Source organism: Schistocerca cancellata, chromosome 2 (assembly GCF_023864275.1).
Source record: "Schistocerca cancellata isolate TAMUIC-IGC-003103 chromosome 2, iqSchCanc2.1, whole genome shotgun sequence".
Taxonomy (NCBI): Eukaryota; Metazoa; Arthropoda; class Insecta; order Orthoptera; family Acrididae; genus Schistocerca; species Schistocerca cancellata.
Window position 1 is genome coordinate 597,856,772 of NC_064627.1, and position 27,458 is coordinate 597,884,229.

A 27,458-nucleotide genomic window follows, 5' to 3' on the forward strand; every position below is an offset into this window, starting at 1 on the left:
AACATTAGGGGGTTGTGTGCCTAGAAGATGTGGAAAATCCCGAAGTGACGGATGTTCTGTGTCTCTCTGAATACCGTGGAACCACAGGGATGGAGATGTCAAACGTCAGGGGCTTTAGACAAGAATGTTTCCTGGCGAACTAACAAACGAAAAGAAGGAGTGTAAAAGATGTTTGTAATATGTAAATGTGTAAATAAGAATCTAGGTATTGTAGTGTAAATGTGTAAATGTGTAAATAAGAATCTAGGTATTGTAGTAGTCTACAGATCCGCTGTAGGGAATTTTCTGCTGTTCATTAAAAATGCAGATAAACTGTGGAGCTACCTGTCAAACAATAAGAAACATTTAGTGGTTTTGCGAAGATTTCAATGTAGACATCTGAAGAAATAAAGACAGGAATAATTAACTGAAATTATTATCTGAATGCTTCAATTCAATGTCATTTAGTTACTTTGCCGATTCATATGCAGCGTGGTAGTATTTTTATAGACAGTGCCTGAAACAGTTAATGTGTACCCTGTTGTTAACGGACTATTTGATCATGAGCCAAAATTAATGCAAATAAATAATATAGCACCTTGCAGCCCTGACGTAGCTTTATACAAAACTGTGAGGCATACTGATGAGGACAGGATACCGGTGCAGTATCAAGAGTAAGTTAGAAGGGGTGGTAATTGGTTAGATATATACAGAAAGAGATGCTAATGTTAAATTCAATTTACTCCATATTAAAATTTGTGTCAACACATGAAGGTCGCTTTCCAAAAATGTTATCCAGAAAACCCATTAAAAACACCAAGTATGTGTTGATACTACAACGATACTGTAATATTTTAAGAAAAGTAATGGGAACGACAAGAAGTATATATAGCCTGACCCAAATGAATAATGTGCATCATAAGATTAAAACTACATCGAATATCGTAAAAAGGGAGACATGAGAGCCAGTCAGCGTACGAGATACCATAACAATTAAACCAAATAACAGCATTGTGAGCTACAATTCACAAGATGTGAGCACCTGTAACTCCCTATTCATAGCAGCAAAAATATGATCACGTGGTTCAGTTGAAGCAGAAAAAGACTGTACTAATATCAGTCCATAAAATTTTAGCAACTAGATTTAGCACAAAGCTTCCTCACTTAAACTAAGAGAATTAAAAAAATACTGAAAAACAAATGTCTTTATGGTGTTCATGGAAATTCAAACAGAACTGTGAAAAATTTTTCTAACTTAACTAGTAATTTTCTCAGTGATACATGTAATGCAGCACTGCCATAGGTAATTTTTCCAGACAGGCTAAAATATGGAATTGTTTGACCTCTTCATAAGAAAGGTTACAAGAAGTGGTTAAATAAATACCATCCATTACTGACGTGTTTTCCAAAATATTCGAAACAGTTTATTTACCATATCACATTTTCGATTCCAGAACAACTACCTGACTGAGAATGCTATTTATACATTCACTCACCAAGTATTAAAAGCATTAAATAATTTTTGTGATATGCCCAAGGGGTTTAATTGAGTAAAACATGTTATACTCAGAGAAAAAATCAGTTTTTATGGAACTGATGGCTTTATACACAACTGGTTTGAATCATAAGTAACAAACAGAATGTAAAAAGTTGTGCTGAATAGTTCAAATAATGTGAAAATGGTAGAAAATTGGAATGACTGGGGAGAAATCACAAAAAAGTGAGTTTCACTTCTATCAGTGTTTGGTCTACTCCTATTTGTTATACAGGGTTCCCAGGACCAATGGTCACTATTCAGAAATGTGACAAGGACGATCATTCGAAGCAAAAAGGTCTAATAAGCATGAGGTCCAAAAACCATCCCTTAAGAACTATGAGCACTTCTTCGTCTTCACCTTCTTCTTCTACTGTACTGTGAAAAATATCTCTTGAATTGCAAGCTCTTTGCTTTCCATATTTTGGGAATAGGCAGTGTCGCCCAAAGAAAAATTGTCTACTGTACATAGATTCTTGGATACGTACCTTAAAAGTATACCTTAAGAGCTTACTCACTAAAAGATATGTGTTTCACAGTAGTGATGATGAACAAGTGCTCAGGTAAGCACTTCAGAGCCCATGTACCCTGTCATCAGAAAGCATTTGTGTTGTAATGGTTTGTGGACAATAATTTACAATCTGCACCACTCGTTGAGCCTTATCTGGGAAAGAGAAGAGTGTTACTATACTTTTCATGACCTTAATGTCCAAAATGCATACATCTAACTCATCGGAAAGAGAGGAATTTTTAGAATTTTTCGGTAGGCTGGTGTATAGGACACGCAAATATCCTTGCGTAAAATCAAACAACGCATGAGTATGCCAACAATATGACCATATACGTATGGAAGACTATATAAAAAATGACATAAAATCGGTAAAAACTGAGAGAAGCCTGGTACAGTTACGAAAAATTCATTGGAGTTACCTAAAATTGAGGGAAATACGACGAAATACGTAAAATCGCGAAAAACTTACTAAATTACGTAAATTGATGAGAATTCTGGGTGTATAAAAAAGAATCATCCGATTTTCAAAACATCATAACTATTATGATATTTGAGATATGTGCGTGAACAACGTACTATTGAAAAGAGCAAACTCTCATGTTTTACAAGGTTCCCGCTGGGTAGCAGAAGTGAGCGCCGACATCAGTCCTAGTAAAAATGGTACCGGGACTGAGCGCCCATATCAGTCCTAGTAAAAATGGTATCGGCACAACAGATAACCTGGTGTGTTCTACGTTTTGCACAGTGCGGATCAGTAATAACTGTTCAGCGTGACTTTCGTACTAGGTATGGTGTGAGTCCTTCTACAACACAGAGCATGAGACGATTACATGAACAATTCCGAGAAACAGGTTGTTTGTGTAAAAGCAAATCGCTGGGCCGTCCCTCAGAGTCTGACGCCGACGTCGAATGCCTCCGCCCTAGTTTCACATGGAGTCCGCAGAAATATGTTCGTCGTGCAGCTCGACAGCTCAACAGGCCCCCGATGTCCGTTGGCTGTGTGTTGCGTCGACGTTTAGACATGAAACCATACTAAATTCAGCTACTGCAAGCTCTTCGTGAAGTTGACAAACAACAATGTGTGGAGTTCTGCAGTTTCGTTTTCGCCAAGATGGGGGATGACAATTTTCTTCCACTCTTAGTGGTTAGTAACGAGGGAACATTCCATTTAAACGGAAAGGTGAACCGTCATAATACGAAAATATGGTGTACGGAACAATCACATGAAGATGTACGTCATGAGAGGGACTCTCCAAAATTTAATGTGTTTTGTGCAGTTTCATGGGAAAAGGTCTATAGTCAATTTTTCTTTGCGGAGAACAGTGTTACAGCCAGCACATACGTAGATAAGCTTCAAAACTTCGTTTTCCCACAGTTGGAGACTGATTCGAACGAATTCATGTACCAACAGGATGGGGCACCGCCACAGTGGCATCTGGAAGTGTGGGAATTTTTAAATTAAAGGATTACTGAATGATGGATCGGTCACACTGGACCAAATGATACAGTCTTACATTACTGGTCTCCAAGGTCACCGGAACTGACTATGTGATTATTTCTTGTGGGGGTTTATAAAACACTGTGTTAATGTGTCTTCGTTACCAGCAGCAATGAATGAACTGAGACATCGCATAACAGCAGCTGTGGAAGTTGTAACTCATGACATACTGGCTGCAGTGTGGGAACAATTTGAATACCGCATTGGCATTTGCTGTGTATCTCAAGGGGGACATATTGAACACCTATGAAAAAGCATGGAAAAAACCTTTTGAGTTTTATCAAAAAATAAAACTCATTGTATATGTTTATTAGTTTCAGAAATATAGACGTGCCAGATCAGATTGTTTTTGATACACCACGTATTTCTGAAATGGAGTGGCCTACAGAGACTTCCAGCATGGGTCTAACGCCTTTTGGATGAGTCAGAAGGTGGACTACAGTCGTCTGACGTCATTGCTTTCTCTGGTTTCGGCTCTTGAGCAAGACTGGGCTGTCTTTCATCCAAACACATTCAGACATCTTACTGAAAGCGTTCGCAGCAAAGCTGTTAAAAAGGTGGAGGGTGGACCCATCCCCTATTGATGTCCACGAACAAGTAAGTATCTGTATAGATTTCATAGAGTACCTGATGGAAGAGTGTGGCTTTTATGTTTGAGAAGTAGGTGTAGGTTGTAGGACGTACCCGTTGGGAGAGTGCGGCTCTGGTATGAGTGAGCAGCAGCCACGGCGGCACGCGGGACAGCAGTTGGAGCGCCTGCTGGTCCGAGGCGTTGGTCGGCAGTCCCAGGGCGGCGGCCAGCGAGCGGGCGCGCTGCCGGGGACTCCTGGTGAAGGCCCATGGGCTGAGCGCGGAGGCGCTGGCCGCGATGGCGCGCGAGAACAGCCCTGCAACGAGGCGCCCGCCACACTCAGCCCCGCGTACAGGCGGAAACGCCAGCTCGCTAATTTATACATACATGTCTTATACACCGTATCGCCAAGGAAGCTGCTGTAGGCATGAGTATTCAAATACGGAGATATGTAAACAGGCAGAATACGGCGCTGCGGTCTGCAACGCCTATATAACACTAGTATCTGGCGCAGTTGTTAGATCGGTTGCTACTGATAAAATGGCAGGCTGTCAAGATTAAAGTGAGTTGGAACGTGGTGTTTTAGTCAGCGGACGAGCGATGGGACACAGCACCTCCGTGGTAGCGATGATGTGAGGATTTTCCCGTACGAATATTTCACGAGTGTACCATGAATATCAGGAATCCGGTAAAACATCAAATCTCCCACATCACTGAGGCTGGTAAAAGATCCTGCAAGAATAGGACCAATGACGACTAAAGAGAATCGTTCACCATGACAGAAGCGCACCCCCTTCCGCAAGTTGCTGGAGATTTCAATGTTGGGCCATTAAGAAGTGTCAGTGTGGGAATCATTCAAAGAAACATCATCGATATGGGCTTTCGGAGCCAAAGGCCCGCTCGTGTAGCCTTGATGACTGCACGATACAAAGCATTATGCCTCGCCTGGGCCTGTCAACACCGACAATGGGTTGTTGATCACTGGAAACATGTTGCCTGGTCGGACGAGTCTCGTTTCAATCGGGCGGATGGACGTGTACGAGTATGGAGACAACCTCATGATTCCATGGAATCTTGGCTAGCCGCTATGGCCGAGCGATTCTAGGCGCTTCAGTCTGGAACCGCGCGACCACTACGGTCGCAGGTTCGAATCCTACCTTGGCCATGGATGTGTGTGATGTCCTTAGTGTAATGGTACTTGAATTACGGCACCTCACCTGAACCTCTCGATACCAGTAATATTCTACTGTGTTTCTGTTAACTACGTAACATATTTCTCAGACAACATTCAAATTTGATTTCATTTGTGATACATCGACATGTTTATATTGAAATGATATTATTCTTATGTGTATTCTTTCTTTTGTCACTATGATCTTTGACGTATTTGTAACTCTGATTTTTGCGTGCGTAAGCGATAGGTAGTTGGTTGTTCAGTTGTTAGAGAGTCGGGCGTTGAGAAAGTCAAGTCTTGGACATCATGTTGGAAAGATGCATATTCTAGTTGGCTTGTAAAATGCGAGGAAGATGTTTTCAAGTATGTTTTGTATTGTGAAGTGATGTTTTGTGTGTTACGTGATATTGCAATAAAAGCAATTAAAAGGAATTGTAACTTAATTTCGGAGTGCTGATTATTTTTTTACATCACCATTGTCCAGTAAAAGTGTAATCTTCAAGAATGGTTTGTGAAGGGCATCTACAAAACTTTTGAATATAGCAGAATAAAACCTAGGCCTCTTTGCATCCGAGCTTGGAATTATAACCACCTAGGCTTTCAACGATTGAGCCATGATAATACAACGAGACCAGCGTGGGAAACACAAAAAGATGAGTGCCTAGTTTTTTTATTATTACATGAAATGACTTTATTAACTGTGCTCTAATGACACCTGCCACATAATATGACTGTTGTTGCCCGAAAATGCAGTATTTAGCAGCGTGAGCAACACCACAATTGTTATTAAATGCTGACCTTTGTTGAGGTAGGGTTCTTAGTTACGTTTAAGTAGTTCTAAGTTGTAGGGGACTGATGACATCAGATATTAAGTCCAATAGTGCTCAGAGCAATTTGAACCATTTGAATCATTGACCCCTCGTGCCAGCAGGGAACTGTTGAAGATAATGGAGGCTCTGTAACGGTGTGGGGCGTGTGCAGTTGGAATGATATGTGACCCTTGATGAGTCTAGATATGACTCTGATAGGTCACACGTATGTCTGATCACCTGCATCCATTCATGTCCATTCTCCATTCCGACTGACTTGGGGAATTCTAGCAGGACAATGCGATACCCCACACGCCCAGAATTGCTCGTGAGTGGCTCCAGGAACATACGTGCGAGTTTAAACACTTCAGCTGGCCATCAAACTCCCCAGACCAGAACATTATTGAGCATATCTAGGATGCCTTGCAACGTGCTGTTGAGAAGAGATGATTTGTGGACAGCCGTACAGGATTCATGGTTTCTGTTCCTTCCACCACTACTTCAGACATTAGTTGAGTCCATGTCACGTCATGTTGCGGCACCTCTGAGTGTTTGCGTGGACCTATCTACACGATATTAGGCAGGTATATCAGTTTCTTTGGCTCTTCAGTGTATCTTTGCCATCGGTGGACGAAGACGCTTCGATAGTGCAGAACGTGGATATCGCGTGTTTAGTGGTTCACCCACAAGAGGTGGTTAGTTGGTCGCATAACTGCCGACGATGCTCTCCGGCTGCCTCACGAACTATGGAGCAGGCGGAAGTCAGTTGGGTAACCATCACAAGCAAAGCATCGCCAGCTACACTAAAGTCGGTATTCCACGACTCATCCGTCGTATAGAAGTCTGCACAAACATTCCAAGAGTACAAGTCTGGAACTGCCAACTTCTGCGCTAAGTCGTCGGCACACGGGATGGGGCAGCTAACATCGACGTGCACTCGGATGGGATATGCAACGTCACGATAAACAGCACCGTCGGCATACGTGAAAGTTGGTTAATGTGATTTTCCGCTCCCAGTACTTTCCAGCAGCAGTTGTCTGCTTTATTTGCAACGCAAACAGTAGAGTTTGTTAACGAAAACGGACTCGCGTAAAATTCCTACATTAGCTCTATTAAAACGCAGATTTGCTCCCTTGGAAATACGCTAGTCTTTTTGTTCTATCTGTGTTATACATAAATAAAAAATTCAATACCAGTGAACATGTACGAGGGCTGTTGGGAAAGTAAGGACCGAGTGGGTGTGAAAAGGACACCACAGCGAAAATCCGATAAATCTTTGGACAGATGTATTGGACAGTGTTTCTATTATGCCTGTCGATCGCGTCACGGTGCTCTTTTCAGTTTTGAGTACACAGTGAGCACATAAAGATGCTTGTCTAAAGAATGTCTCCCGTGTAGTTTGAGGACCAAGTGAAAGACTCCGCCTGATGTCATGCAGCCCACATAACACAACTGTCACGCAGTTCCTTCTTCATGACAATTCTCGGCCGCGTCTGCAGGGGCAATGAAGATGCTCCTGCAGTGTTTTCAATGGGAAGTGTTTGATCACCCACAACACAGCCCGTAACAGGATGTCTCTGAGTTTCATCTCTGCTTACACGAACCGCTGGCTTTTCAGCCAACTTTCTGGCACAGTCGACGAGCTGTAGACAAGCGCAGAGAATCGGCGGAAAGCACAGGCGGCTGCCTTCTGTGACGAGGGTACTGGAAACGTGGTATAGCGCTAGGACAAATGTGGAAGTCGTAGCGGCGACTATGTAGAGAAGTAGGTGGAAGGTATGGGTAACTGTAGCAAACAAAACGTTCTTGATTCTCACAGTGCTTTCCATTTCCCGATCCATTGGACCTTACTATCGGAATAGTCCTCGTAATAAAACAAAAATGAGAGTTACATGTCCGCCCGCATCTCGTGGTCGTGCGGTAGCGTTCTCGCTTCCAACGCACGGGTTCCCGGGTTCGATTCCCGGCGGGGTCAGGAATTTTCTCTGCCTCGTGATGGCTGGGTGTTGTGTGCTGTCCTTAGGTTAGTTAGGTTTAAGTAGTTCTAAGTTCTAGGGGACTTATGACCACAGCAGTTGAGTCCCATAGTGCTCAGAGCCATTTGAACCATTTTGAGTTACATGTCCCTGTCAGGAAGGAAATCAGGTTATAAAATTTCAACGAATGGGACAAACTCAGTCCTGAAAGAGAACGTACTTATATTTACACAAAATTAAATATTACAGACATTATTTCTATTAATTTCGCAAGAATGTCCCTGAATCTTTAGGAAAACGCGAAGATGAAGAAAATAAATGAATAAATTCACCAGGACTCGAATCCGAAACCGCCCTAAAGTCTGCATTGTAACCTGATGCCTCTGTACAGTACGCTAGACTGTAGTCTAGCAAAGGACTTGGAAGAGCAGTTGAATGGAATGGATAGTGTCTTGAATGAAGGGTATAAGATGAACATCAACAAAAGCAGAACGAGGATAATGGAATGTAGTCGTACTAAGTCGGGTGATGCTGAGGGAATTAGATTAGGAAATGAGACACTTAAAGTAGTAAAGCAATTTTGATATTTGGGGAGCAAAATAACTGATGATGGTCGAAGTAGAGAGGATATAAAATGTAGACTGACAATGGCAAGCAAAGCGTTTCTGAAGAAGAGAAATTTGTTAACATCGAGTATAGGTTTAAGTGTCAGGAAGTCATTTCTGAAAGTATTTGTATGGAAGTGTATGGAAGTGAAACATGGACCATAAATAGTTTAGACAAGAAGAGAATAGAAGCTTTCGAAATATGGTGCTACAGAAGAATGCTGAAGATTAGATGGGTAGATCACATAACTAATGAGGAAGTATTGAATAGGATTGGGGAGAAGAGAAGTTTGTGGCACAACTTGACCAGAAGAAGGGATCGGTTGGTAGGACATATTCTGAGGCATCAAGAGATCACCAATTTAGTATTTGAGGGCAGCGTGGAGGGTAAAAATCGTAGAGGGAGACCAAGAGATGAATACACTAAGCAGATTCAGAAGGATGTAGGTTGCAGTAGGTACTGGGAGACGAAGATGCTTGCACAGGATAGAGTAGCATGGAGAGCTGCATCAAACCAGTCTCAGGATTGAAGACCACAACAACAACAACATAACAACAGACTGTAGTCTTCTACAGGTGTTAAATTGCAGATATGTTATTAACTTACATTTAATTATAACAACTAGTAACAAGAAAGGAAAGTTTTTCATGAATTTTTAATACGTCATTGCCTTAAAACGGCTTACTCTGATAACACGCGAACTTTAACGCGATAATAACCAAACACGAAAATTCTTTAAACATCAATGCTACGTTTCCCGTATATTATTACAATAGATCGTACAAATAATGATTCGTTCGCGAGACTTTCAATGTTCTGGTGCTATGAAACAGCATATATTCATAACATAAAATCTTCCGAATATGGGCTCCTGTCGAACAAGACAGGTACAATATGGCAGCTTTCTTTCTGTGGGCCTAAAACTTTCTTCGAGGCTTTCTGCTTGTGACGCAGGGAGCGTTATTTCTTTAAATTTGTTCTTCTTTACGTGGCACGCCGCTGAAATATCGCAGAACTTAGTTTGTGTTTCGCTTGAGGAAATGGCTCCTCAGCGTGAAATAGGAGGAAGTGATGTCATAAAATTAGTAGAGCACCACGTCAACGTTAGGTAACTTGTCCCATATGCTGACGTCCTAAGCCCTGTTACACGATATACTTCACGTGTAAATCTACACCAGCGCCCGCAGTGGTGTTTACGTTGGTTACGTCGTTGAGTGTGGAAGCTGGTATTTTTGTAAAGCTGCGATTTACTCACACCGAAACTTCTGAGAGGTTGTTATCTTGTGCAGTTATGAAATGGCTCTGAGCTCTATGGGACTTAACATCTGAGGTCATCAGTACCCTAGAACTTAGAATTACTTAAACCTAACTAACCTACGGACATCACACAAATCCATGCCCGAGACAGGATTCGAACCTGCGTCCGTAGCGGTCGCACGGTTCAAGAGTGAAGCGCCTAGAACCGCTCGGCCACACAGGCCGGCTTGTGCAGTTATAATGGAATTATGTTATGCGCATACAGAAGTTGGACTCAAGTATTCGTTTTACGTCATGCTGTTACAAGGAAAAGCTTATTTGTGTTAACGTTTCTCAGTATTTTACGACATGGAGGACGGAATTATCTACTACAGTGTTGCTATACTTTGGTCATCGTAAGTTTAACATGGGTGTCAGCATTACTTTCGCTGAATTTTATTCATTGTAAGTTTAACACGACTGTTAGCATTCCTCAATGTAAGTAAAGTAAAGCTTCATCGATCCTAAGATTGTTTTCAACACCACAGTGTGTACTGCGGATGGTCGTTTTGGGGTGGGGGGGGGGGGGGTATCTCCTTGCCTTTCTCGGACTTTTGAACTGACTTACCCAACCTGTTACAGAGAGAACTACTGTCTAACGTGAAATTCGAACCACGGTGTAACTCGGCATTTTTCACATCAACAAACATTCAGAGAGGAAAGAAGTAATGAGTAAGAGACAACAATCCTATGACCTACCAGGGATCGAACACCAGGCTTTTAGATTTGTTGTTTACCAGTGAGCTCTCTAGATTAGCTGGTAAATGAAAGAGAAGAGTTGACCAGAGTAACAGCGCCACGTTTACGCCTGAGAAAGAGACGGAGAGAATCAAAGCGTACGCTGCAGCGGTGTTCAGCGTGGAGCGTTCTGAAACGCATAACTGCGCTTCTCTGTCTCAAGGCTGCTTCAAGACGGCAACTCAAGTGAGTTCTTGGCAATACATCTCGAATCCGGTGCTTGCAGAACAGTATTTCCTACGCATTTTGAATTACACCCGATACCCGAAACTGGATTCTCAGACTCAGCATTCTGGAAGATTGCCAGTGCGGACGTGAGTCAGAGACAAGCTTCAAGTGAACACCGCAAAGGGCCGTCACGCAGTGTACACTCTGACGAATTACAGCATTCCATATACTGCATAAATGGCTTAATGTTAGCAGGTGCAGTGGCCCAGTGAGTGTTTATATTCGCCTTGCAGCAGTGTGTTCTCGCTAACTATGGAGTGTAACCTCAGGAAACTGAACAACTTACAGCTCTTTGTAGAGAAAAGCAGGAATTGTGAGATCCTAAACACAATAAATAACACACAAAAACAAAACTAATTTATGATTGACAGCGGGTCGCCAGTGATGTCGCATGCGAAATCGATGAAGCGAATAACAAAATGCATGGGTTTCGCAAAAGACGGTCGTGTGAAACCCAGCTCGCGCTATTCGTCCACGAGACTCAGAGGGCCATAGACACGGGTTCACAGGTAGATGCCGCGTTTCTTGACTTCCGCAAGGCGTTCGATACAGTTCCCCACAGTCGTTTAATGAACAAAGTGAGAGCATATGGACTATCAGACCAATTGTGTGATTGGATTGAAAAGTTCCTAGATAACAGAACGCAGTATGTTATTCTCAGTGGAGAGAAGTCTTCCGAAGTAAGAGTGATTTCACGTGTGCCACAGGGGAGTGTCATAGGACCGTTGCTATTCACAATATACATAAATGACCTTGTGGATGACATCGGAAGTTCAATGAGGCATTTTGCAGATGATGCTGTGGTGTATCGAGAGGTTGTAACAATGGAAAATTGTACTGAAATGCAGGAGGATCTGCAGCGAATTGACGCATGGTGCAGGGAATGGCAATTCAATCTCAATGTAAACAAGTGTAAAGTGCTGCGAATACATAGAAAGATAGATCCCTTATCATTTAGCTACAAAATAGCACGTCAGCAACTGGAATCAGTTAATTCCATAAATTATCTGGGAGTACGCATTAGGAATGATTTAAAATGGAATGATCATATAAAGTTGATCGTCGGTAAAGCAGATGCCAGACTGAGATTCATTGGAAGAATCCTAAGGAAATGCAATCCGAAAACAAAGGAAGTAGGTTACAGTACGCTTGTTCGCCCACTGTGTGAATACTGCTCATCAGTGTGGGATCCGTACCAGATAGGGTTGTTAGAAGAGATAGAGAAGATCCAACGGAGAGCGGCGCGCTTCGTTACAGGATCATTTAGTAATCGCGAAAGCGTTACGGAGATGATAGATAAACTCCAGTGGAAGACTCTCCAGGAGAGACGCTCAGTATCTCGGTACGGGCTTTTGTTAAAGTTTCGAGAACATACCTTCACCGAAGAGTCAAGCAGTATATTGCTCCCTCCTACGTATATCTCGCGAAGAGACCATGAGGATAAAATTAGAGAGATTAGAGCCCACACAGAAGCATACCGACAATCCTTCTTTCCACGAACAATACGAGACTTGAATAGAAGGGAGAACCGATAGAGGTACTCAGGGTACCCTCCGCCACACATCGTCAGGTGGCTTGCGGTGTATGGATGTAGATGTAGATGTAGACAATAGCAGATATATTTTGGATATCTAGAATAAGTACGTGGAAGTCATAAAGGATTCTGCCGTTGCCAAAGAGTTCTCTTGATACTGCAGTTGTGCAGGCTGTGTGGATTGTTCATGATTCATGTACAATAGGTGCCAAGTTTTTGAAAGACATTCGATAAAAATATTCAAACTGTTCAATCTTGCCAACAAGTAGTGTAATGAAAAGACTCCTTCCACTGTACTTTTTAACGCTGGTGTTAACCACTGACAACAGCTCTTTTCCAGATGAGGGTACAGTACAATAAACGAGGCTCTTGCAAATCTTATCTTGCTCCAGCTGCGAGATTGCGGTGCCCCAACTTGAAGCACGAAGTACGGCGCGGCGCAGTTCCGCCCAAACTGAATGTGCATGAACCTTCGCGTTCCTCTGACGTACCGATGACATATGGAACGTATTCAACGCAGAGCGCTCTGTGTGGCCGCGCCTTAACGCATTCAGATCTTTTTAAGACACGTTGAAATTATGCATAAGACTGCTAAACTATTCTCCTCTGACGAGAAATAGATGTTGGTATATTATGAACATAAAAAATTACTTCGATGTGTTAGCTACTTTCGTTTGCAGAAATATATGACCTAAAGTGCAACAATCGAAAACCAGCAGCATTTCTTATAAACGCTGATGGACGCATGAGGCATAACCTTCTACATACCTGAAAAATGGAGGAAGGAATGGGATTCAGAAATTACTTGCGGATGAGTAGAAAAGTTTTTGGAAGACTTGTAGAGATATTAGGGGAACGCATTTCGAAAAAAAAGACATTTTCAGAATTCCAATTTCTGCCTCCCTTGGATCAGCAGTCGCACTTCGCACTCATAATTCACAGCACATTTTTCGGATAACACGAAGTGTCCTTAGCTTCGAAGAATCGCAGTAACTATTACCAATTATGAATCGTCATCAGACTGCCATATGAAACTAAGATGAAAAGAATGAAATTTTTACCGAATAGTTTTCATGCAGTAGTATGGCAACGACTGCGGAGCAAAAAAATATGCGAATGCAAAATCTGTCATTTTTAACTTTTAATACAAAAAGTAAATCATTTTCCAAAAGAAAAGTACTTCATCGAGTAGCGCAGCTTTTGTTCTTTCACACAAGGAATTATTGTGGCGGCGCAGCAAAGAAGTGAGTTCTTAGCTTCGAAGAATCGTAATAAATATTACCAGTTATGAAAACATAGCTACTTCGTCATCAGACTGCCATATGAAACTAAGATGCAAAGAATGAAATTTTTACCGAATAGTTTTCATGCAGTAGTATAACAACGACTGCGGAGCAAAAAAATATGCGAATGCAAAATCTGTCATTTTTAACTTTTAATACAAAAAGTAAATCATTTTCCAAAAGAAAAGTACTTCATCGAGTAGCGCAGCTTTTGTTCTTTTACACAAGGAATTTTTTTGGCGGCGCAGCAAAGAAGTGAGTTCTTAGCTTCGAAGAATCGTAATAAATATTACCTGTTATGAAAACATAGCTACTTCGTCATCAGACTGCCATATGAAACTAAGATGCAAAGAATGAAATTTTTACCGAATAGTTTTCGTGCAATAGATTGACAACGACTGCGGAGCGAAAAAAAAAAATACGAATGAAAAATCTGTAGTTTTTAACTTTTTATACAAAAAGTAAATTATTTTCCAGAATAAAAGTACTTCATCGGGGAGTGCAGCTTTTGTTTTTTTATACTAGGAACTTTTTTGGCGGGGCAGCAGGTGACTCATCTTCCAGCTTTATGTTTTCCTTGAATCAAATATAGATGTGTGCAAGAATCTTTGGTTGGCAGGGTGAAAACGTCTACCACAAAGAATAGTGACAATGAGTGTGAAAGGTGAATCATTGCGTACTGCGATTTACATGAGCAATGCTATCACCTTTTTTATACGTGCCTAAATCAGGCATTTTCAGGAGGCAGCTTGGCGAGCGCGAGTGTTGTGATTAAATGGGGAGAGCAGACAGTCATATGTAGCGCAAAGTGTGCGCTTTCTTTCGAAGCATGACCAGATGTTAAATGTGGTGTAGTCTTAATAACAAGTCAAGCCATTCACCAAACTGTGATGAAAGTGAATACTTTCCCTTTTTATGTTAATGGGAATATTGTAACAAAATATGTCTCACAGACTTCTGTAAATATTTTTCTCGCCCTATATTTCCTCTACTCACAAGCCTGTAACCACGATTACCCCTACGTCTGAAATCATACACCTGTGTCTCCAACGTTTATTCTGTAGTGAAAATGTCGGTTTGAGGCACATGCTGAATCCATTTCCGTCCTTTCTGTGAAGTACTTTTTAGATGATAACTGTGTACGATTACTGTTCAGTGACAACAGAACTACAAATAAAAAAGAAACTTACACACCTACTTGTATCTTAACGACTCAGCTATTTATGTCCAGTAGTAAACAAAAGGCAGTGCCGGTAATAAGGAATTTATCACCCAACAGTTAGCTCTCGAACAGGAAACATTTCACACACCTGTTTCTTTTTCTCGCCTCATTTCAATATACGTTGAGAAGGCACTCCACTTCGTGTACTTCGATATGGTTGGCGAGCTAACAACTGAGTAACGAAAGAAGAATAATGAGCTGTCCGACAACTCGGTGGAGTAAATAATGCACTACCGCAACAATACAGCCAAGTAGAGAGCTGCAGCAAGCTGTCGTCGCCTACAGCTCGCGAAGCCCCAATAATGTCTGTCGTTAATGCACTGGCTGTGGCCTCCGCCATGTAACGTCATGCGTTAATGCTCATTTTTGACACTTTTAGAATTAGCAACCTATCTTAAAGGTATTAGTCTAATGAGGTACTGAAGTAGAATTTTTGAAGCAATTTAGTTACGTGACACAACCGTAATCTAACCCTTTGTGTCTTTACCCCGGGAAAATTTAGTTTTACCCCTCAGGGGTTAATTAACTCCCAGGCTGGGAACCACTGTTGTAAACCCTCTCTCTACTCTGATAGTGGAAGATCCGTGGCGTCACGCCCAGCCGAAAAAAAAAAAAAACATTTTCACTCCACCTCGATTGCCACTGCCAACCTTCACATATGCGATGAAGTCTACAGTCGATCACAACAGCAGAGGTATATTTTATACAGAAGTGAAGTAGACAAACGAACAATCATAACTACAAAAGGGGTGAAGAAACGATGATGAAAAAATGTAGAATACACAGCTTTCCAGACTTACCGTGTTGCCTAATGCTTTCTTGTAGGTTTCGCACTGGAGCTTGGTCTGCACTGCGCGTGTCTGCAACGTACTGTCTTTTTCCGAGCAAACGTAAGGTGAATTAAGTAGTGTCGCTTCCAGTTATTCAACTTGATAATAGCTGTAGACTATAGGACAATATTCATCACAGTCTTATCTCTGGATGACACTTGTGCATGGAATTCAACAATTTATGCTACAAATCACGGAAAACCAATGCACAGGGCAGTAATGTAATTTAGAAAATTGTCCCTGCAGACTTCTTCGCAATTGCACTAATCGATCATTTCCAACAAAATACTAGAATTAAAGTTACAATGCAGCATCCCATCGACTGCCATTTCTCTATGGGTCGAGAGCTAACTCACACTGTAATTAAAAAATAGTGCCTGACACTTAACTTCTGTTGTTCTCTTTGACAGCTAACACTTGAAATGACTTACTTCCTTCGGAATTCATCCAAATACGAGTGCCGAGAGTTGCTTACAATCAACAAGCGAAAAACGAAGGTTTTTTATTCGCTAGAGACAAAAATTAATTTCACTCGCCACTCTTTTAACACAACTGTAACCTTATAATGTTTCACAATAAAACACCTTTATTGGCAACTAAGCAATATTTCTGGATAGGCTGTCTCTACTTTGTTTTCAAACAAACACTTCGTTCCATTATCAGGAATTAGCTAATTTTGCCCCATTGCCCATTATATAGCTACATCACCCCATAAATTATGTTATAAGTGCTACATGTTATCATCCACACTGTCATCCCTAAGCAGACAAATAGAGCAGGTACTGGCATAACTACACGGTCAACTCAAAAACCACTGTCAAAAACCACTTTTTGCAGCGCGGACGTGTAGGAAGGGACTCATTGTGGTTCCGAAGACAGCAACAGGGATGTGAAGCCATAGCGACTCCAGTGTCGTGGACAGCTGCGCTACGTTTCTCAGCTGAGGGTCCATTGTGCGAACTCCCCTATAGAAGCGTTCTCACAGATCTTCGATTGGTTTAAATCTGGGACATTTGGTGGCCGGAGCAGTTCCGTTAACTCCTGGTGCTCTTCGAACCGCACACGTACGTTTCATTGTCCTGCTGGTAGATGCCATTGTGTCAAGGAAAAAACAAACTTCACGTAGGAGTTGACATGGTACCCAAGGATAGATGCGTAGTTATGTTGGTCCACTGTAGCTTCCAGAATGACGATGTCATTCAGGGCCTGCAACGAAAACATTCCTCAGACCACAACGCTCCATCCTGCGGTCTGGACCATACCGACAATTATTGCAATGCCGCCCACGCCAACGGCTGTCATTCCGATGGATCATGAAACATTCATCTGAAAAGGCCACCTGTCGCCACTGAGTGGACGTCCACTTGTGTTACTGGCGTGCAAATTCGAGTCTTCGTCGCCTATGAATAGCACTCAACATGAGTGTATGAAACAGGAGCTTGCAGTGGTGACCCATATGCCGCAATGTTCCCTGGACTGTCTTTGACGAGGCACTGCTGGCAGCCATCTGGTTCAAATGGGTGGCCACCTCCTCGACAACTTCGCGTCTGTTCTCCCGCACACATCTCCGCAGTCTCCGTTCACCCCTTTCATCTATGGCCCGTGGTGCGCCACAATTGCCTCGGCGCCCATTCTGCATAGGGCCATTTCGCCATTATAGTCTGCTTTAACAATGGCGGAGCGAGAACCGTTTACAAACATAGCCGTTCCGGAAATGCTGGAAATGCTACCGTTCCTGGACCGAAAACCAACGATCATCCACTGTTGAACGTCAGATAAATCACCCCGTTTCCGTATTACGATAACGACTGCACTGTTTTCCACATCCCCCCCGGACACGCTTCATATACTCTCCGCTGCTAGTACTGCCACCTGCCGTTTGTGAGCGGTTATTGCTCGTTAACGTCGAACACAGGCGGTAGTTACATTAATGTAACTCGACCGTGTATTATAAATGTGACGTAAATATGAAAAAAAAACAAATAAATAAATGAAATAAAAAGTACAGCGCATATGCGTGATTTTTTTCCATACCAGAATTCATAACACGATAAAGAATTTCAGAGTAAGTATTTAACTGGAAACACACATGAGATTATCCAACTGTGTGATAGTTGCACACGGACACGGTGTGGTCGTGCTCACGTTTTACTATGAACGCGCTTTATGGAATCATATCATGCCCCAAGGACAACGTAACTTTTTGTGTGATACAACCCGGTAACGCCGAAGGGGACGAAATTGGCTACTCCTCATAATGATATTCAGGGGTCATTCGAAAATTAAAAAATACACAAAAAGTGACTTCTTTTAAGATATTCGCATAAGCTGTGGACGCATACATAAAAAAATGAAGGAGTACTGTTCGAAAACGTCTTGTCAAATCAGTCCGCTACACTACGCATTTCACTTGTTAACTACCTGAGTAACCTAGATTAGGTAGCCGAAAACCACTGTATAGGCCGGCCGTTGTGGCCGAGCGGTTCTAGGCGCTTCAGTCTGGAACCACGCGACCGCTACTGTCACAGGTTCGAATCCTGCCTCGGGCATGGATGTGTGTGATGTCCTTAGGATAGTTAGGTTAAAAAATGGTTCAAATGGCTCTGAGCACTATGGGACTTAACATCCGTGGTCATCAGTCCCCTAGAACTTAGAACTACTTAAACCTAACCAACCTAAGGACATCACACACAGCCATGCCCGAGGCAAGATTCGAACCTGCGACCGTAGCAGTCGCGCGGTTCCGGACTGAGCGCCTAGAACCGCTAGACCACCGCGGCCGGCGATAGGTTAAGTAGTTCTAAGTTCTAGGGGACTGGTGACCTCAGATGTTAAGCCCCATACTGCTCAGACCCACTGAATAATCCGGTGCTGAAACTGAGTTCCTCTTGCGTGTTATGCAGTAGTACAGATACGAATGATTTAACGTCGTATCTCTGTTTATCGCGGTCATAATTAAGCATTGTAAGAGAATATGTGTTTGTTTCCGAACCGTTTCCACAGTTTCACAAAGTGATCCGGTAAAAGGCCCACAAAGGCTGACGTTATTAGCCTATCAAAAATTGTCACAACATAACTATATCTGGTTACAACTACCTGCACACATTTATACGGTATTTTAAATTTTTTCTTAAACAGTTTCAGGAGCAAGCTCCAAGAAGCCCTCAGTGCGGGAAGTAGGTGTGATGATGTTGTTTACCAAATGACACATTTCCGTCCCATATATTTCACAATCCATCCTTTCTCCAACAAGACAATAAGGAAGTTCCCTGTACAAGGACGTTCTTCACGACAGCAGATATGAGGTACATTCTGGTATATTCATGTTAAACAGAGGGGCCAGAGTCGTTATTAATAAAACCTCGTTACAATGATGTATCATGCTACAGTATCTGCTACGATAGTCAATACAAAATGCACCATTATGCTGGTTGTAACACATTTTCATAGCAACGTTTCTTTTCTTAAAAAAAAGATGTTATACGATAACTGACGCTAGCTGTAGAAAAGAGATGGACAGTATGAAAAAGTCAATTATAGATATGTTGTGGCGTAGCAAGACAGCCACGCCACTCGGAGGTAGCCGAAAGGCACGCGTACACACACGCCGGCTGGCGTGAGTTCTGGAACAGGATACTTGGTGAATGCTATAGAGAAAAATATGCAGTTCCTCGGATACTTAACTTTATTGCATTCTTGTGTACATCGCTCTTGACTATACAAATTAGACTATCTTCAGATACGGTTAAGGGCACCTTGCTAGGTCGTAGTCATGGACTTAGCTGAAGGCTATTCTAACTATCTGCTCGACTAATGAGCGATGCTTCGTCAGTGTAGTCGCTAGCAAAGTCGTCGTACAACTGGGGCGAGTGCTAGTACGTCTTTCTAGACCTGCCATGTGGTGGCGCTAGGTCTGCAAGTACTGACAGTGGCGACACACGGGTCCAACATGTACTAATGGACCGCGGCCGATTTAAGCTACCACCTAGCAAGTGTGGTGTCTGGCGGTGACACCACAAGATATATGTGCAGTTAGGTTACGAATAGCTGCTGGGTATTTTATATAATTTGAAAATCTCAGCAGTAGTGTCCTACATATGAGCTTCGATGTAATGATCACTCAGGTATGAACCATGAAATACACAATCAAAAAACGTTTTGCATCACTCCGGTTCCCAGAACTCCTGAAGATAGACGTTGACTGTGGATATTGTATTACAGACACAGTCCCTTTGACTTTGATGTCACTAAACCCGCCCAAAGATGTAAACAACCATACATGAGCACCCCTATTAGACGGAGGGGGTCCGACAGCCGATCAGTTCCAGTCGTTCCACCAGGAAGGTGGTACACTGCTCGTGTTGTCTGTAGTTCAGCCATGCCTAGACGGTCAGTACCGTAGTTCGATCGCGTTCGCATTGTTGCTTTGTCCCAGGTAGGGCTCTCAACAAGGGAAGTGTCCAGGCGTCTCGGAGTGAACCAAATAAATGTTGTTCGGACATGGAGGAGATACAAGGAGACAGGAACTGTCGATGACTTGCCTCACTCAGGCCGCCTAAGGGCTACTACTGCAGTGGATGACCGCTAACTACGAACTATGGCTCGGAGGAACCCTGACAGCAACGCCACCATGTTGAATAAAGCTTTTCGTGTAGGCACAGGACGTCGTTTTACGACCCAAACTGTGCACAATAGGCTGCATGATGCGCAACTTCACTCCCGACATTCATGGCGAGGTACCCACCACGACACCGCGCAGTGCGGTACAGATGGGCCCAACAACGTGCCGAATGGACTGCTCAGGATTGGCATCATGTTCTCTTCATCGGTGAGTGTCGCATATGCCTTCAACCAGATAATCGTCGGAGACGTGTTTGGAGGCAACCCGGTCAGGCTGAAAGCCTTAGACACTCTGTCCAGCGAGTGTAGCAAGGAGGAGGTTCCCTACTGTTTTGGGGCGACATTATCTGGGGCCGACGTACGCCGCTGGGGGTCATGGAAGACGCCGTAACGGCTGTACGATACATGAATGCCATCCTCAGACCGGTAGTGCAACCATATCGGCAGCATATTGACGAGGCATTCCTCTTCATAGTCGACAATTCGCGCCCCCATTGTGCACATCTTGTGACTGACTGCCTTCAGGATAACGACGTCGCTCGACTAGAGTGGCCAGCATGTTCTCCTAACATGAACACTATCGAACATGCCTGTGATAGATTGAAAGTGGCTGTTTATGGATGACGTGACCCTCTGAGGGATCTGTCCCAAATCGCCGTTGACAAGTGGGACAGTCTGGACCAACAGTGCCTTGATGAACTTGTGGGTAGTATTCCACGACGAATAAGGCATGCATCAATGCAAGAGGACGTGCTACTTGGTATCAGAGGTACCGGTATGCACAGCAATCCTGACCACCACCTCTGAAGGTGGTACAACATGCAGTGTGTGGTTTTCATGAGCAATAGAAAGGGCGGAAATGATGTTTATGTTGACCTTTGTTCCAATTTTCTGTACTGGTTCAGGAACTCTCGGAACCGGGGTGATGCAATTTTTTTTTATGTTTGTAATTTAAGTGTAATACGAGGTCTCGCCAAGGTAAGAATGTAGTTGTAACCAAATGTATAGCACGTAAAATTGACTACTTTGAAATGGAAATTGCAGTCTCTGAATTTCGCCTGACAGGGGTGCATGTATCGTATACATCGAAGGATTTATGTTCTAGGTTAGTACAGAATGCAGACATTGAGAGTTTTGATAGTTTCAAAACAATGTAAAGGATTTGTGACTAAAATGAGATTTTCTGTGCGTCTCCTGATCAGTTTGTGCAGGTGCTATCATCCGGCAGCTTGTTAACAGCAGCCTGAAAATTGTAGGGAGCACATTGTGCTCATGTGGGAGCCTGAAAATTTTTGGATATTAGTGGTAAGGTCTTGTGGGACCAAAGTGCTGAGGTGAAAGGTCGCTAAGCTTAAACACTTCTTAATCTAACTTAAACTAACTTATACTGAGGACAACACACACATCGATGCCCGAGGGAGGATCAAACCTCCCACGGGGGGAAGTCGCGCGGACCGTGACAAGGCGCCTCAGAGCACGCGGCGGCAGCAGCCTGGGTGCCAGTAACTGTGCCGGTGGCTTACCCCGGGAGGAGTTGGACAGCAGGTGGTAGTGCACCGAGGCCGCACCCGCGCTCTCGCCGAACAGCGTGACGTCATCAGGGTCTCCGCCGAACGAGCGGATGTTGCGCTGCACCCACTGGAGAGCCAGGGCCTGGTCCTTCAGGCCGTAGTTGCCCGGCGCCGCCTCAGACTCCATGCTCAGGAACCCTGCAAGGCAACGTGTTCTGTGGCCTCCTTTTGCGGCAGGACGCTTCTTTCTATAAAACATCAGCTGAGGACGAAACTGAGGTCAAAGTGATCTACAGCCAAAAAGATATTCGATTAGTTTATTTGACGACTGTCTTTATCATCTAGACTTTCTTCACTCATATACAATCACTATAAAGTATCAAAATTGAAGACCTCGTTGCGAGAATGGGATAACTCGCATATTTCAGGAGGCACAAAAAACTAATTTAAAGTATTCTAAACTGGTATTTCATGCCATTATTTATACAGGCTTATGGTCTAAGACTTATTTTGTAGGCACAAAAGCAAGAATCGCAAATGTTTTTCCTTTACACAAAATTAAAAATTTGGTTTACACTGAAAAAATGGAGTTATCCCCTTACTTGCAAGAGGGTTTCAATTGTATGGGCTATTCATTCGCAGATGGTTAAGCAAGAAATCAGTAGGCCACTGTAACAACAGGCCATTTGTGCCAATTCCCATTCATTGTCACGTAATTCCCATGCATTTTTCTTGATATTTTTTCTAGTACAGCCATCTGGCCTTATAATGCATAACTCAGTGCTACATACAATGCTTGTATAAAAACCTAATAAACATTTGCTAATGTGCTTTCCACCCATCTGCTACGGGCCCAATTCCTCCTCTTACGTATGGAGCAAAGTTTCCTTTGGTATTTGATCCTTTTGTGCATGTGATGCAAATAGGGTACAAAAGAAGCATGTAAATAGTTCAGATCACATTAGCTCAATCACAAGGAGCAATACTAAAACGCATATATGTTTAAACATCGGACACCCTGTTTCGTACAACAACCACTCCAACATTTTCCTCATCCACATTCCTTACCTATAGCAGCGAGGAGTCACTCCTCAGAAGAGAGGTGTTTGCGCTCCATTATCAGGTTGCTGTGTACGCAAATACACATGGCACATTGCGAAGCCTGCAGAGGGTGCCACCAGCCATTCTCCACGCAAGGCGCCATTCACGATTTGTCGGCACACAGATCACTCTAATGAACTGGAACCTACTTATGTTTCCAACATGATATCTAGGCAGAGTCCTTTACATCTGCCACTGATTATGACAGCTGCACTGAGGGTACTGACCAGGAACCGCTTTCTGCTTCCACTGGAAAGATCGCAGATCGACATCTAACCGCCTTCCGCAGCTAAATGTGGATGCGCAGCCACACTCGGGCATTCCTGTCACGTTTCATCACCTGCAGTACGTCTGCAGAAATTGTTGAAGTCTACAGTTAACGACAAGCGATGCAAATCATCAATTGTTCCGTTATAGCCAGCCGCTGTGTACGAGTGGTCGTGGAACATTAAACGCCGAATGTCTAATTGTTGCCAGCAAGTGGCCCAGCTATCACGTGTAGCAACTATGTGTCTGTGGTTGCGGCTTTGCTTTCCGGTACCTTGTGTGTTGGTTGCGAGACTATTTTTGGTGAAAACAACACAAGCCCTAGAATCATTATCATTGTATCCTAATAGTTTTTTCTTTGCTATTTGGTCAACCAGAGACCATGTGAAAATTTTAATTCCTTTCCGGCTGCTCTTTTCATCTCCTCCAATATTCTTTCATATTTTCACCATTTCCCCTTTTTTTTTTTTTTTCTTCAGTGCACTTCACAGCCGGCCGCTGTGGCCGAGCGGTTATAGGCGCTTCAGTCTGGAACCGCGCTGCTGCTACGGTCGGAGGTTCGAATCCTGCCTCGAGCGTGGATGTGTGTGATGTCCTTAGGTTAGTTAGGTGTAAGTAGTTCTAAGTCTAGGGGACTGATGACCTCAGATGTTGAGTCCCATAGTGGTTAGAGCCATTTGAACCATTTGCACTTCACAGCTGTTGTTCTACTGCATTTCTCTTGTTATCCTTCTAAACGTGACAATTTTCTTCAAAATCATCTCTTTCTGCCTCTGGGATCAAGCTTGTTCTTAATTTCTTTTCACAGACATAGCTGAAAATTTGTTCTGCCATCTTATTGTCATTAATCCGATATAAATGTCCTAAAATGTCAGTCTTATTTTCATTGTTGCTTCTGTCATCTATATTCTATTCTTGTTGCTGTTTTTCTTATTCCACCTAACCATTTCCTAGTCATTCTTCTCTCTAACAATTTTAGCTAATCTTCCTTGTAACTCAGTACCGGGGATTCACTTGTAATGCATTCTTTTTCCGTTTTCTTATATGCACTTTTACTGTAAATATTTTTCTGTTGTGTACACCATTTCCACTCTCTGCATTCATACATTTATAGCAGATTTTTTAATTTAAAATATATTTTTATATCATTTAGATTTCTGCCAGACAATGGCTGAATGGGGGAAGATAGATATAATCAAATCTCTGCCCTTTTCATCGGAAATGTAAATAAACGGTAAATAACAGCAACTCACCGAGCACACCGAGCCGGTAATTGAACGTGACCAGTATGATGCCACGTTCGATGAGAAAGTCGGGTCCGAACTGGGCGCGGCCGCCCTCACCCTGCACGAATCCACCGCCGTGTATCCACACCATCACCTTGAGCAGGTCGTTCCTGCTTCCGAACGTTCTCCTCTGTGGACAGAAGACGGTGGAAGTCAACAATACAACATTGTATATATTATTCATCGTTGGTCATTAAAACGGGGAATAGCCACAGATGCAGCGTACATGGTCCTGTCGCATTAATGTGAGCACCGCCTATTTTCGACGTCAGCTTGCAATATCCACTCATGGACGGCAGGTGACAGCACTGTAGCGGAGGGTATACAAAGTGGTTCGGGGGGGACGTGGAAAACAGGCAGTCATTCTGAGGCGTTAGTTTCTTCCTGCGTGTACAGTGTTCAAATAGCTAACAGGAATGAAACCGGATGAGGCCATCGACAACCGCCGATGCTGTTTGGCCTCATGGAATTGAGAATTTTGATGAATTCTTACAACACCTGGCTTCAATCCACTCAAATATTTGTTTCATTATTGAGGTGGAGAAGGGTGGCTGTCTTTCCTTCCTTCATGTGTTGATCATAAGGACAATGGGTGGTACATTGGAACATGCCGTTTATAGGAAGCCGACACGCACTGATTTGTGTCTGCAGGCTGACAGCTGTCACCATCCGGTTCAACGTGAAGTGGTACTTGGTACCTTGCTTCACAGGGCCCATGTCATCCCGGACCCTGAGAGTTTGTCAGCTGAGCTGGGCCTACTGGAAGGCAATTTTTGTCACAATTGTGTATTGTGTATTGAACTGGGGACCTAAAAACGACAGAGAGACTTGGTCCCGCCGTAGACCGCAGTGGTCCACAACCCCACAGCATGCCACAGCAGTCCATCCACCCCACCGCCGTCCCGCGCTGAACTCAGGGTTACTGTGCGTTTCGGCCCCCATAGGACCTCATAGTTTGAGTTCAGGGTTATAAATACAAAATCAAATAGGGGCACTGCAGGAGTAGATCTAATAATGAATGAGTAAATAGGAATGCGTGTAAGGTACTATGAACAGCATAGTGAATGTGTGGAAGAGACCTGGAAACAAAGAAGATTTCGGACTGATTATGTGATGGTAAGGTAGAGATTTCGAAACGATATTTTAAACTGTAAGAAGTTTACAGGAGCGGATATCATTAAGATAATAACTTATGGATTAGTAAGTCCAAGTAAAAAAGAAGAAATTCCAAATAATTTATAAATAAAGGAGATGTGACCTAGATAAGAGATCATTGAGAGTTTCAGAGGAAGCTTTTAACATCATTTGACTGGAAATAAGGGAATAAAATACAGTATCGAACGAATGGGTAGCTTTAAGAGATGAAACGATGAACGCAGCAGAGAATAAAATACGCTAAAAAGCATGGCTTAGCAGAGATCCTTAGATAGAAAAGGAGGTACAGAATTTAACTGACGAAAAGAGAAAATTGAAAATGCAGAAAATGGACCAGGCGAAAAAGAATATACTGACAGGGAGTGAAACTCGGCTAAGCGGGAATGGCTGAGTACAAATGTACGACTGTGTGAGAACGTATAACTAAAGAAAGATAGATACTACCTATAAAAAAGTTAGAGACCTTTTGAGAAAAATAAAGCAACTTTATGAAGCACACTCTCCGCTGCAGAGTGAAAATCTCATTCATTCAGGTTAGTTACAGTCCTTCAACTGGCCCCCTAACCAACACACAGCCATCAATGGCGCCGAGGCGGAACCTACTTTCATCAGAAAACACAGCAAACCTCCATCTCGTTCTCCAACGAGCTCTCGCGTAACACCACTGAAGTCACAAATGGCGGTGGTTTGGGTCAGTGGAACGCACGCTACATGGCGTCTGTCTTAGAGCTGTCCTTGAAGTAACAGTTTGATAACACGGTTCTTTGTGTGGCCATCTTCTGCAGCAGTCATTACATTGCAGTCAGCCCAAGACAAATAACCTATAATAACAGACATTTTGCCGGCCGCTGTGGCCGAGCGGTTCTAGGCGCTTCAGTCCGGAACAACGCGGCTGTTACGGTCGCAGGTACAAATCCTGTCTCTGGCATGGATGTGTGTGATGGCCTTAGGTTCGTTAGGTTTAAGTGGACTGATGACCTCCACTGTTAAGTCCTATAGTGCTTAGAGCCATTTGCACCATTTGAACAGACGTTTGATAACAGTTCATTGTGTCGCTGTGATGCCAACGGCTGCTCAAATTGCTGCTGGAGATGAAGTATGATGCGCCAGAGCTATACGTCGAACAAGATAGTATTTCCTCGCGGTAGTGCCACGTGGCCGTCCGGGGACCGGTCAGTTTGCGACCTTGCATTCTCGTGACCACCTCTGCCATCAATCATGTACAGTGACTAAAGTCCAGCTAAGTCTTTCTGTAATATCGCAGAAGAAACATCCAGCTTCTCATAACCCTGATACACGACCTCGTTCAAATTGAATGATGTGTTGACAATGGCGTCTTTGTCGTCTTAAGGGCATTCTTGACTAACGTCAGCTCACTGCGTCGATTCTCAAAGGTAACTAACGCTGACGACCGTTACAGCATGTATTTAAAGCGAACCTGATTTGAATCGTCATAGTGGCTGTGCTAGCGCCATTCGTATGCGACTAGCGCGAAATTTAAATAGACATACCCTTTAAGATGTAGAAGCACGCCTACCGACTTTAGTTTATGGCGCACAACTCCTTCTCGATGGTGCGAATATCTTTGCCGGCAGTGTTTTAATAGATGCAGAGTGTAATCACCACTCCAAACCATTAATCATATCATCTCTGCTGCTAAATTCTGTAGGAGAGCTCCAACATCTGCTCCACTAGAAAAACAGATGACGACTATCGAATAATTGAAATG

The 27,458-nt window shown here is 43.1% G+C and overlaps 1 protein-coding gene across 1 annotated transcript in view; it reads right to left on the reverse strand.

The window, feature by feature from the left end:
* The window catches only part of LOC126147098 (cholinesterase 1-like), a 127,640-nt gene that overhangs the window by 56,037 nt on the left and 44,145 nt on the right, over positions 1-27,458 (reverse strand). Inside the window, exons 4-6 of the mRNA XM_049915668.1 lie at positions 24,542-24,704; positions 21,933-22,118; positions 4,207-4,409 (exon numbers count right to left, since the gene is read on the reverse strand). Of these exons, the coding sequence (XP_049771625.1) occupies positions 4,207-4,409; positions 21,933-22,118; positions 24,542-24,704 (552 nt within the window). The remainder of the gene's footprint in view (positions 1-4,206; positions 4,410-21,932; positions 22,119-24,541; positions 24,705-27,458) is intronic.